The 13922-nt window shown below is 44.9% G+C and overlaps 1 protein-coding gene across 2 annotated transcripts in view; it reads left to right on the top strand.

The window, feature by feature from the left end:
* The window catches only part of LOC143961807 (NACHT, LRR and PYD domains-containing protein 3-like), a 114969-nt gene that overhangs the window by 84376 nt on the left and 16671 nt on the right, over positions 1-13922 (top strand). The window contains exons 8-10 of one of the 2 annotated variants that reach the window (XR_013270560.1): positions 2197-2373; positions 5956-6034; positions 6139-6234. Coding sequence is in view for 1 of the 2 variants with exons in the window: in XM_077471138.1 (XP_077327264.1) it covers positions 2197-2373; positions 5956-5998 (220 nt within the window). In the remaining variant the exon portion in view is untranslated. Of the gene's footprint in view, positions 1-2196; positions 2374-5955; positions 6035-6138; positions 10499-13922 lie in introns of those variants that run through there. The other variant, XM_077471138.1, reaches the window with a different exon arrangement.

Below are 13922 nucleotides of genomic sequence, written 5' to 3'. Positions count from 1 at the left end.
CCACTGTTAGGTAGCTTAATGGCCATCAATACTGCAAAAGGTATATAAAACATTTGAATATAGACAAGGTAAAAGGCCGACGGGCATTATAAAGCCAAAACGTCAGGGAAAAAATTGGATAAATTCATAAATAAGTAACATCATATAAAATGGTTACCTGTCAGCGGGGACAATATCCTAAAACAGTCCTGATGGAGTCCGTGCGAACCTGTCCATTCAGCGGTCAAACAGACCGTTAAATAGACACCCCAACACACATGGCGTCTAAACGTCCGCCGGAAATCGGCGGCGTCCGACGCCATGTGGTCCGCCTCTCCGCATCGCGCAGGCGTACTAAACGATCGCTACTGCGCAGGTGCGTCCGTTCGGCGGTCTGATAGAACGCCAGAACAGATTGCCTAGCAACCACTACTTTATACAATACTTATAAAGATTTAGACCAGAGGCGATACTCATAATATGCTCTTTCAGGTGTATATGGATAAGAGGAAAGTCCATATATCTGTGACCAGTCTTCCTCAATGATGGTGCCACCTCCAGTGGGTCACTACAAAATAAAGTGTGTTTAGAGTCCTCCACCTCCGTGCTTATAAAATGCTCACCTCGGGTATTGGCCCCATATACAATATAGGTGTCATGTGCTTGTCCCCAATCTGGGGGCTCAACGGGCCTGGGGGACTTCCCGCAAGATCACCTGTCACAAGCATGGGTTCCCTTTAAGGGATCTGGTCCCTCTTGGTTGACTAGATATAGAACTCCAAACAAAACAAAAATACCAACAGTGAAGTACAGCATATCAAGTAGCCAATTGGACAATAGATAATATCACTCACCAGCACCCCTTCCTGTTTCAGTTATGCCACGTACACATGATCAGACTATCCGGAGGATGCTGGGACTGTGACATCATAAGGGGCGGGGACATCACCCGGTGACCCAGCCCATTGTCCCTATATAAGTCGCCGCACAACGCGTCCCTGTGATTACGGCCAGAGACAGCGTCGAGTCAACATCTCAAGGAAGAAGAAGAAGAAGAAGAAAAGAGAAGGCGGTGGCGACGGCAACAATGACAGAAGACCGGGTCACCGCTAGTAAAAGAGCTGGAAGAAGGAGTGGAGGCCCGGCAAGAAGAACCGAAGAGGGGGACAAGACCCCCGAAGTCGGAAGAAGAGGCGGCGGCAACAGAAGACCGGGCCACCGCTGGTGAAGGAGCTATAGGAAGAAAGCGGAGGCCCGGCAAGACGAACTGAAGAGGGGGACAAGGCCCCCAAAGTCGGAAGAAGACCCCCGGTCGGTGACGAAGAAGAAAGCCAGACTCCTCCGCTAGTAAAAGAGCTAGCAAAAGAGCAGAAGATAGCGGAGGAGTCCGGCGAGAAGACCTCCAAAATGAACGGACTTTACTCTGTGTGTGGGCAGGTCCGTTCATTTCAAAAGTCCGGCGGACTCCCGCCGTAGTCTGGCGGACTTGGTGCGCCAGAAAAGTCCGGTTGTGTGTGGGCAGGTCCGCTCATTCGGAAAGTCCGGCGGACTTTCCAGCGGTTTGTCTGCCAGACTATGTCCGCCGGATAGTCTGATCGTGTGTACACGGCATTACAGGCGGGAAATTACATCACCTGGTTCTGCCCGAGACTGTACCCGCAACAGTATAACTCCAGACTAATGCCGCGTACACGTGATCGCGCATTCCAAAAACTAATTCCATGTTTTTTTTCTGACGGATGTTGGCTCAAACTTGTCTTGCATACACGCGGTCACACAAAGTTGGTCGGAAATTGCAAGTGACAAGAATGCGGTGATGTACGACACGTACGACAAGCCGAGAAAAATTTAATTTACAACAACGGATTTTGTTGTCGGAAAATTTGAGATCCAGATCTCAAATTTTGTGCGATGGAAATTCCGATGGAAAATGTCCGATGGAGCCTACACACGGTCAGAATTTCTGACAACAAGCTCCCATTGAATATTTGCCCGTCGGAAATTCCGACTGTGTGTACGCGGCATAAGACTTTTAAGGTGGGTGAAAACTTACCTCCATTTCACAGGGGAGGTCCAACCAATATTCCATGAAATCATCCATCCAAATGTCCCAACATTTCATTTTCTAAGACCACACCCACTAATTATTTATTAGATGTGTCTACTTTTGCCCATCACTGGAAGAACATTTCTCCTCTTTCCTCCTTCTCCCACCAGTGTAAATTGCGGTAATTGGACATTATCGTGCTGCAATGATCTTTGCTCCGTTATCCCCACAAACCAAACTCTGACCTGGCTGAGGATGTTATTGTATGGTGCTGAGAAGATATCAGACTCAGAAACAGATCGTTGTTGTGAGGTCCTCAGGGATGCTGGCTTCACTGTGGAAAGAGGGTAAGAACTGTTTATATCGGAGGTAACATACTGTACATACTAAGTCTGAATAGTAAAATGTAGACAACATTGGGTATCGATGAGAAGATGGAAGTAGAACGTTGTTGGGAGGTCTTCTTTCCCCCGGGCTGCACTGTAATGAAAATGGAAGGACAGGGTGACAAAGATTCTATACAATTTCTGTTGAAACCATTGGAGGTTTCTGTAGTTGTACAGTTTACGAGAGAGATGATTGAGATTTCCTGTGCCAGTCACCGAATTCCCAGATGATGGGAAATGTATTCCTCATCCCAAGTTTTATCATTACAGATGGGGAAAATCAGATCCTTCAATAATAATCTTAGGTCCTACAATGTTCCACAAGGTTTTACCATGAAATAAAAATAACATTAATTTAATTAAATACCCCCATCCTCCAATGTATATCCAATATATCTGTAATACTGAACCAATTAGATGTGTGTTCTCAGCCTGTACACAGGACAGCCCAGCATACCAGGTATAGAGTCTGCTATCCCAATGGCTGGATGGCCATGAGTGTGATGACCCCTCATTATTAGGTGGGTAATGTGCAAGGTGGTGAGGGACTATTAAAGGGGACAACTTTTAACCCCTAAAGTGTGAGGACAGAGGGGATGGTTTGGTGTATTTGCATAGTGGGGTCATTTATGAAGAGATGAGATCACACATCCCACCATCTACATACAAACTACGTCAGATCTACTCCCAGCATAGGAGACCACTGATGTACATTGTACAGCTGCCGATCTGCACATCGTACACATTTCCAGGAAGACAGAAAAACACTTCCCATTTTATTGTGTATACAAATGTCCTCTATTTATTACAGAATTACAGATCACAGTATGAGCTCCTACTTTTCCATCACTTCTTACAGAGCAAAATACAAGCCCCCCCTTTTCCATAATTTCCTACTGAGCACAGTACAAGTCCACCCCCCCTTCCATCTTTTCTTATACAGAGCATAGTACGAGCCATCCCGCCATAATTTCTTACAGAGTACAATACTAGCCCCCCCTTTTTCATCATTTCTTACAGAGCATATTACGACCCCCCCCCCCCTTTTCCATCATTTCTTAGAGAGAACAATACTAGCTCCCCTTTTTCCATAGTTTCTTACAGAGCACAGTACGAGCCCTCCCCTTTTCCATCATTTCTTACAGAGCACAGTATGAGCCCCCCTTTTCCATCATTTCTTACAGAGCACAGTACGTGCCCCCCCCTTTCATAATTTCTTACAAAGCACAGTACAAGCCCCCCATTTTCCATAATTTCTTACAGAGCACAGTACAAGCCCCCCATTTTCCATAATTTCTTACAGAGCACAGTACGAGCCCCCCTTTTCCATCATTTCTTACAGAGCACAGTATGAGCCCCCCCTTTTCCATCATTTCTTACAGAGCACAGTACGAGCCCCCCCTTTTTCCATAGTTTCTTACAGAGCACAGTATGAGCCCCCCCTTTTCAATTATTTCTTACAGAGCACAGTACAAGCCCCCCTTTTCAATTATTTATTACAAAACACAGTACCAGCTCCCCATTTTCCATAATTTCTTACAGAGCACAGTACGTGCCCCCCCCTTTCATAATTTCTTACAAAGCACAGTACCAGCCCCCCCCTTTTCCATAATTTCTTACAGAGCACAGTATGAGCCCCCCTTTTCCATCATTTCTTACAGAGCACAGTACGTGCCCCCCCCCTTTCATAATTTCTTACAAAGCACAGTACAAGCCCCCCATTTTCCATAATTTCTTACAGAGCACAGTACAAGCCCCCCATTTTCCATAATTTCTTACAGAGCACAGTACGAGCCCCCCTTTTCCATCATTTCTTACAGAGCACAGTACGAGCCCCCCCTTTTTCCATAGTTTCTTACAGAGCACAGTATGAGCCCCCCCCTTTTCAATTATTTCTTACAGAGCACAGTACAAGCCCCCCTTTTCAATTATTTATTACAAAACACAGTACCAGCTCCCCATTTTCCATAATTTCTTACAGAGCACAGTACGTGCCCCCCCTTTTCATAATTTCTTACTGAGCACAGTACAAGCCCCCCCTTTTCCATCATTTCTTACAGAGCACAGTACGAGCCCCCCCCTTTTCCATCATTTCTTACAGAGCACAGTATGAGCCCCCCTTTTCCATCATTTCTTACAGAGCACAGTACGTGCCCCCCCTTTTCATAATTTATTATAGAGCACAGTACAAGCCCCCCATTTTCCATAATTTCTTACAGAGCACAGTACGTGCTCCCTTTTCATAATTTCTTACAGAGCACAGTACAAGCCCCCCATTTTCCATAATTTCTTACAGAGCACAGTACGATCCCCCCCTTTTCCATCATTTCTTACAGAGCACAGTACGTGCCCCCCCTTTTCATAATTTCTTACAGCGCACAGTACAAGCCCCCCATTTTCCATAATTTCTTACAGAGCACAGTACGATCCCCCCATTTTCCATCATTTCTTACAGAGCACACTACGAGTGCCCCCTTTTCCATAATTTCTTACAGAGCACAGTACGAGCCCCCCCTTTTCCATCATTTCTTACAGAGCACAGTACGAGCCCCCCCTTTTTCCATAGTTTCTTACAGAGCATAGTATGAGCCCCCCTCTTTTCAATTATTTCTTACAGAGCACAGTACAAGCCCCCCTTTTCAATTATTTATTACAGAACACAGTACCAGCTCCCCCTTTTCCATAATTTCTTACAGAGCACAGTACGTGCCCCCCTTTTCATAATTTCTTACAGAGCACAGTACAAGCCTCCCCTTTTCCATCATTTCTTACAGAGCACAGTACCAGCCCCCCTTTTCCATCATTTCTTAGAGCACAGTATGAGCCCCCCTTTTCCATCATTTCTTACAGAGCACAGTACGTGCCCCCCCCTTTTCATAATTTCTTACAGAGCACAGTACAAGCCCCCCCTTTTCATAATTTCTTACAGAGCACAGTACAAGCCCCCCCTTTTCCATAATTTCTTACAGAGCACAGTACAAGCCCCCACTTTTCCATAATATCTTACAGAGCACAGTACGTGCCCCTCCCCCCTTTTCATAATTTCTTACAGAGAATAGTACGAGCTCCCCCTTTTTTAATCATTTCTTATGCCACGTACACACGCCCAGACTTTCCGGCAAAAAAGGTCCGACGGTCTTCCCGACGGAGTTCCGACTGAGTTTCCGACCAAACGGACATGCCCACACATGAACGGACCAAAGTCCGTTCTTTTTGAACGTGATAATATACGACGGGACTAGAAAAGGAAGTTCTATAGCCAGTAGCCAATAACATAGCTTGCGTCGTATTTGGTCCGTCGGACCAGCATACAGACCAACGTTTTTCCCGCTAGGCATTGATTCCGTTGGAAAGATTTGAAACATGTTCTATTTCTAGGTCCGTCTGAATTTTGTTTTGAAAAACTGATTATCCCACACATGATCGGAATATCCGACGGAATGATTCTGTCGGACCTTTTCTGAGCACAGTATGAGTTCCCCATTTTCCATCATCACAGGAGCATTTTCTCCTCTAACACTCTCATTTTATTCCTCTATGAAGGATTAGAAGTTTTTGGATTGCATCTATAAACAGAAGAAGATAAGAAAATGGTCTGTGGGAGCTCCACTCCCCCCTGCAGGTAATACACAGATCCTGTTTAAGAGAATGTCAAGAATGGAATTGTATCCAAGTAACCTGTTCTTGACGCTGATTATTCATCATTTTCCTTTTCTTCACATACAGATGATGATGATACTACTGATTGATATCTACTGAACATTATTCCGAAATGATCTGAGCGGTGATCTTCCTCCGATTCCTAAGTTTTATATCGTATTGGTAATTTATTCATATATTACATAAAACAAATGTGATTTTTGGATCTTCACACCAAAACTGACACCACTGATGAGACCAGCATGCTGGGAAATTCCTGTTCATGACATGAAGATTCCTCCAGGGCAGTGGGGGGGGGGGGGAGATCCCCATGCTTCATCCATATTCTCCTCTGTGGATGGATGAGGACGGTGGTTGCAAATCTCTATCCTTCAACCCAATTTTCCTCTGTGGATGGATGAGGACAGTGGGGGTAAATCTCTATCCTTCAACCCAATTTTCCTCTGTGGATGGATGAGGACATTGGGGGAAAATCTCTATCCTTCAACCCAATTTTCCTCTGTGGATGGATGAGGACATTGGGGGCAAATCTCTATCCTTCAACCCAATTTTCCTCTGTGGATGGATGAGGACAGTGGGGGCAAATCTCTATCCTTCAACCCAATTTTCCTCTGTGGATGGATGAGGACAGTGGGGGCAAATCTCTATCCTTCAACTCAATTTTCCTCTGTGGATGGATGAGGACAGTGGGGGCAAATCTCTATCCTTCAACCCAATTTTCCTCTGTGGATGGATGAAGACAGTGGGGGCAAATCTCTATCCTTCAACCCAATTTTCCTCTGTGGATGGATGAGGACAGTGGGGCGATCTCAGTCATTTATACCAATTTTGCTCTGCGAAGGAAGGAGGACAGTAGGGGGTGATCTCCATCCTTCATCATAATTCTCCTCTGTGAATGGATGAGGACAGTGGGGGGTGATCTCAGTCATTTATCCCAATTTCCCTCTGTGAATGGATGAGGACAGTGGGGGCAATCTCAGTCATTTATCCCAATTTTCCTCTGTGGAGGGATGAGGACAGTAGGGGGGTGATCTCCATCCTTCATTCCAATTCTCCTCTGTGGACAGTCTAATGCCACGTACACACGATCGGAATTCTCATCGGAAAAAGCTCTGATGGTTTTCCCAACGGAATTTGGCTCAGGCTGTCTTGCCTACACACGGCCACACCAAATTCCGATCTTTTATAACGCCGTGACGTACAACACATACGACGGGACTAGAAAAAGGAAGTTCAATAGACAGTAGCCAATAGCTTATGTCTCGTAGTTGAATCTGAGCATGCGTGATTTTTGGCGTGTCGGAATTGGATACACACAATCGGAATTACCGATAGAAAGTTTTTCCATCGGGAAAATTGAGAACATGCTATCAATTTTTGGCTGGCAGAAATTCAGACAGCTAAATTCCGATGGAGCATACACACGGTCGCATTTTCCAATGAAAAGCTCTCATCTGTCTTTTTCTGGCCGGAATGCCGATCGTGTGTACGTGGCATAAGAGATCAAAATCGAGGAGACGGGGGTCCAGGGGATCAGAATCTAAGAGATCAAAGTCTAGGAGACGGGGGTCCATGGGATCAGAATCTAAGGCCGCGTACACACGCGGGGACTGTTCGCTCAACCTTGTTCGTCAAACAGTTTCCGAAACAGTCCGCTCAAAATTTGCATGAATGGACTTGCCCACACACGACGAACGAACAGTCCGCTGAAACCTAGCGCGATGACGTATACAGCACGTACGACGGGACGAGAAATTCGACGTCCAATACACTGCAATGCAACCTTCGCCGTGAAAATCCTTTCTGAGCATGCGCGCAACTTAGTTTGGCGAACAAGCCTACACACGAGTGGAAATTCCGAAAAACTTTGTTCAGCAGACTGTTCGCTGAAACAGTCCGCTGAAGCCCACACACGAGCGGACTGTCCGCTGAAACACTGTTCAGCGGACAAAGTTGGGCGAACAGTCCGCCCGTGTGTACGCGGCCTAAGAGATCAAAGTCTAGAAGACGGGGGTCCAGGGGATCAGAATCTAAGAGATCAAAGTCTAGGAGACAGAGGTCCACGGGATCAGAATCTAAAGCCCCGTACACACGAGAGGACTTATGTCCGACAGACTTCCGAAGGAGTTCTGCCGGAGTTCCGACAGAGTTCTGACGGACTTTTCGACTGAACGGACTTGGCCACACACAATCACACTAAACTCCAACGGGTTCGAACGTGATGACGTACGACTCGACTCGAATAAGGAAGTTCATAGCCAGTAGCCAATAGCTGCCCTAGCGTCGGTTTTAGTCCGTCGGAATAGCATACACACGAGCGAATTTTTCGAAGGGACCGGGTCCGGCGGAGTTCCATCGGGAAAAATTTGAAGCATGTTCCATATTCTAAAGTCCGTCAGACTTTGGCGAATCAAAAGTCCGTTGCAGCCCACACACGATGGAATAGTCTAACGGAATCAGTCCGTCGGACTTTGGATGTTGAAAAGTCCGCTCGTGTGTACGCGGCATAAGAGATCAAAGTCTAGGAGACAGGGGTCCAGGGGGATCAGAGTCTAAGAGCACAGAGAGAGGGAAGTTCTATATATAATTGGACAATGGTATAGCAGGACAATGGTTATGGGGTTGGTGGAAGGGGAGTTCTACCTACATCTCATGCAGGTCAAATGTGATGAGGCTGGTAAGGGAAGGGCTCAACCAACATCTCTAGGTGACAAGGCCGGAGCGAGGAGAGTTTTATCTATGTCCCTAGCAGGGTAATGGCAATGATATGATCAACCCGTTTATATAATTTTTTTTTTTCATCATTGAGCCCAGTGGCGAGTATCTGATGGTAAAACAGCAAAACACTGTGTACATTATCAACTAAAACATCAAACAAATTGTAACCTCATTCAATTTTCCAAAACAATACAAACAATGTATACAAAGGTACATCCCCGCCGCACACACAGCTCCCCCATAGGATAGGAGGAACTGCAGTGCACCAGTCAACCCCCCGTTTCCATCCACTCCACACACAGCGCACCACTAGGGCAACTGTGCGTAGAAGGGACAGGGTGAAAAGAAGGTGGGCAAAATGGCATAAGCAGCAGCAGGCCAAACTGGCACAGCAGGTGCACCAAGGCCCAGGAAAATTCACGAATACCTCGGTCCATCTCAATGTGCCCCGGGCATGCATACAGTTGTCACTTCACTCACCTTAAAGATGACAACCAGGGTGCAGACAAGACAGATCCTTGTACACTTATAGATAAAATGTGGCCACAAAGTGATGGGCGGGACATCTATTGTTTTGGTTAGAACCAGTCAAGGTCCAAGATAATTTCTGCCCCTGGTCAGATTAACATTATTAGGGTGTTAGCACACCAAAAGCAAAATTCACCGAGACAGACACAGTATCAGCGTATCAACTTTCTGTTTATTTCAGTTCCTGTTTTGAACTTCTAAAGCGATACTGATAGCCGGACATTTCGTTATCAGACTAGGCAGGCTTATGCAAACTACAAAGTGACCACAAAAACGTATACATCTTATGATAATTATGATAATGCACGACAGTACATAGATTTTAAGCTGGGTCCTTGTCCACATAGGGTAGTAGCATTCTATTAAAGCCATATAGGGTAGGAGGGTAGGTACCTTGCTCCTCGACATCGATGTCGTCTTTTTGGGTGTAGAAGCAGGCGCAGTCTTTTCGTTAACTCTTGCTGTTCCATGATTAGGGAGGGGTGGGTTGTTCACATTATCTATTGAATATGAGTTTAAGGCTAATAAGCAGAAGCTTGTTTGAAACATGTACTTACTGTATATATTTAAAAACATATTATGGAATAGACATTTCATTTTGATATTTCAATCATATCCATTACACTATTACAAATAAAATATTTGAAATTTTACAAAATCGATAACAAACACAAAAACATAATTCAAATAATACAAATAAATTGAATATAGCCAATTATCAAAATGTTATCAAAATAGTGACCATTTACACATAGCAAAAAGGGCTGATACGTGTGCAAAAATTTAGATAATTATAAAAAAGGTTTGTAACTAATAGAATCGTTTAAACCCAGGTATTGGGTAGAATTGAATATACTGTATAATATCCAATTTGTGTCCCATTAAAGTAAAATCATGGTGTAAACCCACGTGTATACTAATTGGTGGCTCCATTTTGTTTTTCGGAAAAAAAAACTTAATTACAATTTTGATTAAAAAACTCCCGTTTCGTTTTCCCTATATAAAGGGCACCACTGATTTCATTAGGTAAGCAACACTAACTATTAACTAACTCCATAGTAAGTTGTAGGATGATTAGGCTTAACCATATATGGTAGCATAAGATTGTACAGGAAACCCTAATTAGCCAAAATAAAGTACCATCGTGTACCAGGCACGCTATCTGCGTTTCCTCAGCCAATAGATGCGTAAAGGCTGTATTATTGTAGGTATTAGAAGGAGGAATATACATTCCTTTGTGCGAGTCTTACTGGATATTTTGCCCTGTAAGCTTCTCTCTTTTGTGTGACACATCAGAAATAGATTGTCTGCTTCTCAATACACCTGGAGTTTGACTGATCACAAGAGAAGAATAACCCTAAGCCCTTGTACACACGGTCGGAGATTCCGACAACCAAATCCGTCGGATTTTGTCCGTCGGATTCTGTCCGTCGGATTTTGTCCGAAACTGTTGCATACACACGGTCGGACAAAGTTGTCAGAAAATCCGATGTGATGACATTATTTCGTTACGACGGGACTATGTTCAGGCTAGTAGCCAATAGCTTTGATGTAGGAATTTGATCTGAGCATGCGTGGCACTTTGTCCGATCGGAATTATCTACACATGATCGGAGTATGTCCGATCGGAGCATTTTGTCAGAAAATGTTACCAACAAGTTGGAAAACTTGGTCTGTCGGATACTCCGACAGAAACAGTCCGATGGAGACCACACACAGTCGGAATATCCGACAAAACGCTCCGATCGGACACATTCCGTCGCAAACTCTGACCGTGTGTAGAAGGGCTAACAGTTTACCTTCCGATTGCCAATCGCTGGGAAGGGTTACCTTATGACCCTTCAGGATAATGGACCATAGTTACACCTTCCACAAGGGAAATTGCCCGCGATATTATTTTCCCTACCCCTGTGGGTAGAGTGACTCCTCACAAGTCGATCTTTTAGTGAGTGGGGTCTTTGATATGCGGTCACACTTGGTGGTCATTAGGGATATCTTGATGATCATATATAAAGGCAGCCTTTCTCAACATTTTTTTTACCCAAGAGGAACCCCTGAAACTATTTTCAGGTCTTAGGGAACCCCTGCTAAAATTGGGGGAGGGGGGGTAGTGGGAAAAAAATCCCCCTTACATGAGCAGTCATTGGCAAAACCACTAATGGTGGTCAGAATGCCCGCCTTTCAAACACCTAAAAAGAACATTGGTGTGTCGGCTTTGGCAAGTGGTGTTAGACCCAGATCTATCTAGACACCATCCGATAGGAGTTCAACCAACCACAGCTTAAAGAACTTGTAGCAACTTCTGGAGGAACCTTCGTTGAGATTGGCTTTACTAAGCAGTATTTGGATCCCAGGGGGGGCTTTTACCCCACCAAGAACACAAAGGTAAGGTCAGCAGAAGCTCCCATGGTAAAGGAGGAAACTTTGAAATGTTTTCTTTAAAAGGTCGGAGTTTATTGGACAAGAACTGTAAAATACACCATCAATGCATTTCATGGCTTCAAAGTGTCACAGCAAAATAGTGAATAGAGTAAAAGTACAGTATATTGTATTATAAAGTACCCGCTGTGCCCTCCGGTGCAGTCTCAAAGAGGACACACACCACCACACCATGAAGAGGGGCACGACACAGACACAGTGAGTAAACAGTGCAACATCTGGTAAACCAGTCTCTGACCATATCCTGTAGTTTGCCTGCAGTCTCTGTCCATCTCTCTTGTGTCATGTCCGCAGTCTCTGATCATCTCTTGTGCCAAATGCGTAGTCTCTGATATCATCTCTTGTGTCATGTCCGCAGTCTTTGACATCTATTGTGCCATGTCCGCAGTCTCTGACATCATCTATTGTGCCATGTCCGCAGTCTCTGACATCATCTATTGTGCCATGTCCGCAGTCTCTGACCCATCTCTTGTGTCATGTCCGCAGTCTCTGACCCATCTCCTGTATTGTGTCGTCAGTCTCTGATATCATCTCCTGTGCCATGTTCGCAGTCTCTGATATCATCTCCTGTGCCATGTTCGCAGTCTCTGATATCATTTCTTGTGCTATGTCTGCAGTCTCTGATATCATCGTTTGTGTCATGTCTGCAGTCACTGATCATCTTGTGTGCCATGTCCGCAGTCTCTGATATCATCGCTTGTGTCATGTCCGCAGTCTTTGATATCATCTCGTGTCATGTCCGCAGATTCCGATACCATCTATTGTGCCATGTCCGCAGTCTCTTATCTCTTGTGTCACGTCTGCAGTCTCTGATCATCTCTTGTGCCATGTCCGCAGTCTCTGATTATCTCTTGTGCCATTTCCACAGTCTCTGATCATCTCTTGTGCCATTTCCACAGTCTCTGATCATCTCTTGTGCCATGTCCGCAGTCTCTGACCATCTCTTGTGTCATGTCTGCAGTCTCTGATCATCTCCTGTATCGTGTCCTCAGTCTCACCATCTCTTGTGTCCTGTCTGCAGTCTCTGACCATCCCTTATGCCATTTCTGCAGTCTCTGATATCATCTCTTGGGCCATTTTAGCAGTCTCTGATCATCTCTTGTTCCATGTCCGCAGTCTCTGATCATCTCTTGTGTCATTTCAGCATTTTTTGACCATCTCTTGTGTCATGTCTGCAGTTTCTGACCATCTCCTGTATCGTGTCCTCAGTCTCTGACCATCTCTTGTGCCATGTCCGCAGTCTATGACCATCTCTTGTGCCATGTCTGCAGTCTCTTACCATCTCCTGTATTGCGTCTTCAGTCTCTGATATCATCTTCTGTGCCATGTCCACAGTCTGATATCTCTTGTGCCATGTCCGCAGTCTCTGACCATCTCTTGTGTCATGTCTGCAGTCTCTGATCATCTCCTGTATCGTGTCCTCAGTCTCACCATCTCTTGTGTCCTGTCTGCAGTCTCTGACCATCCCTTATGCCATTTCTGCAGTCTCTGATATCATCTCTTGGGCCATTTTAGCAGTCTCTGATCATCTCTTGTTCCATGTCCGCAGTCTCTGATCATCTCTTGTGTCATTTCAGCATTTTTTGACCATCTCTTGTGTCATGTCTGCAGTTTCTGACCATCTCCTGTATCGTGTCCTCAGTCTCTGACCATCTCTTGTGCCATGTCCGCAGTCTATGACCATCTCTTGTGCCATGTCTGCAGTCTCTTACCATCTCCTGTATTGCGTCTTCAGTCTCTGATATCATCTTCTGTGCCATGTCCACAGTCTGATATCTCTTGTGCCATGTCCGCAGTCTCTGACCATCTCTTGTATCATGTCTGCAGTCTCTGATATCATCTCTTGTGTCATTTCCACAGTCTCTGATCATCTTTTGTGCCATTTCCATGTACAGCACTTTTTTCCTTTTTATGTTTACATTGCTTTATGTTAATATTGTTAAAGTTGCTGTTGTTAAAAATAAATTTTTGTAACTTAATTCTGCATAAAACATTTAGCGGTGTAATATCATGAGATACTTTATGAGGACTTATTTAGGGGCAGAATTAGGAGTGGGGCAACTGGTGGCCGGACTAGTAGCTTAGTCCTGTATATACACTATTCAACACTATTCGGGATGGGTGAACGGTTTGGCCCGAGCATGAGTTCGGGCCAAACATTTGCC

The sequence above is a fragment of the Lithobates pipiens genome, unplaced genomic scaffold, assembly GCF_037356315.1.
Source record: "Lithobates pipiens isolate NorthernLeopardFrog02 unplaced genomic scaffold, aLitPip1_a1.2 Scaffold_8, whole genome shotgun sequence".
NCBI lineage: Eukaryota > Metazoa > Chordata > Amphibia > Anura > Ranidae > Lithobates > Lithobates pipiens.
This window is presented reverse-complemented; position numbering and strand designations above follow the sequence as displayed.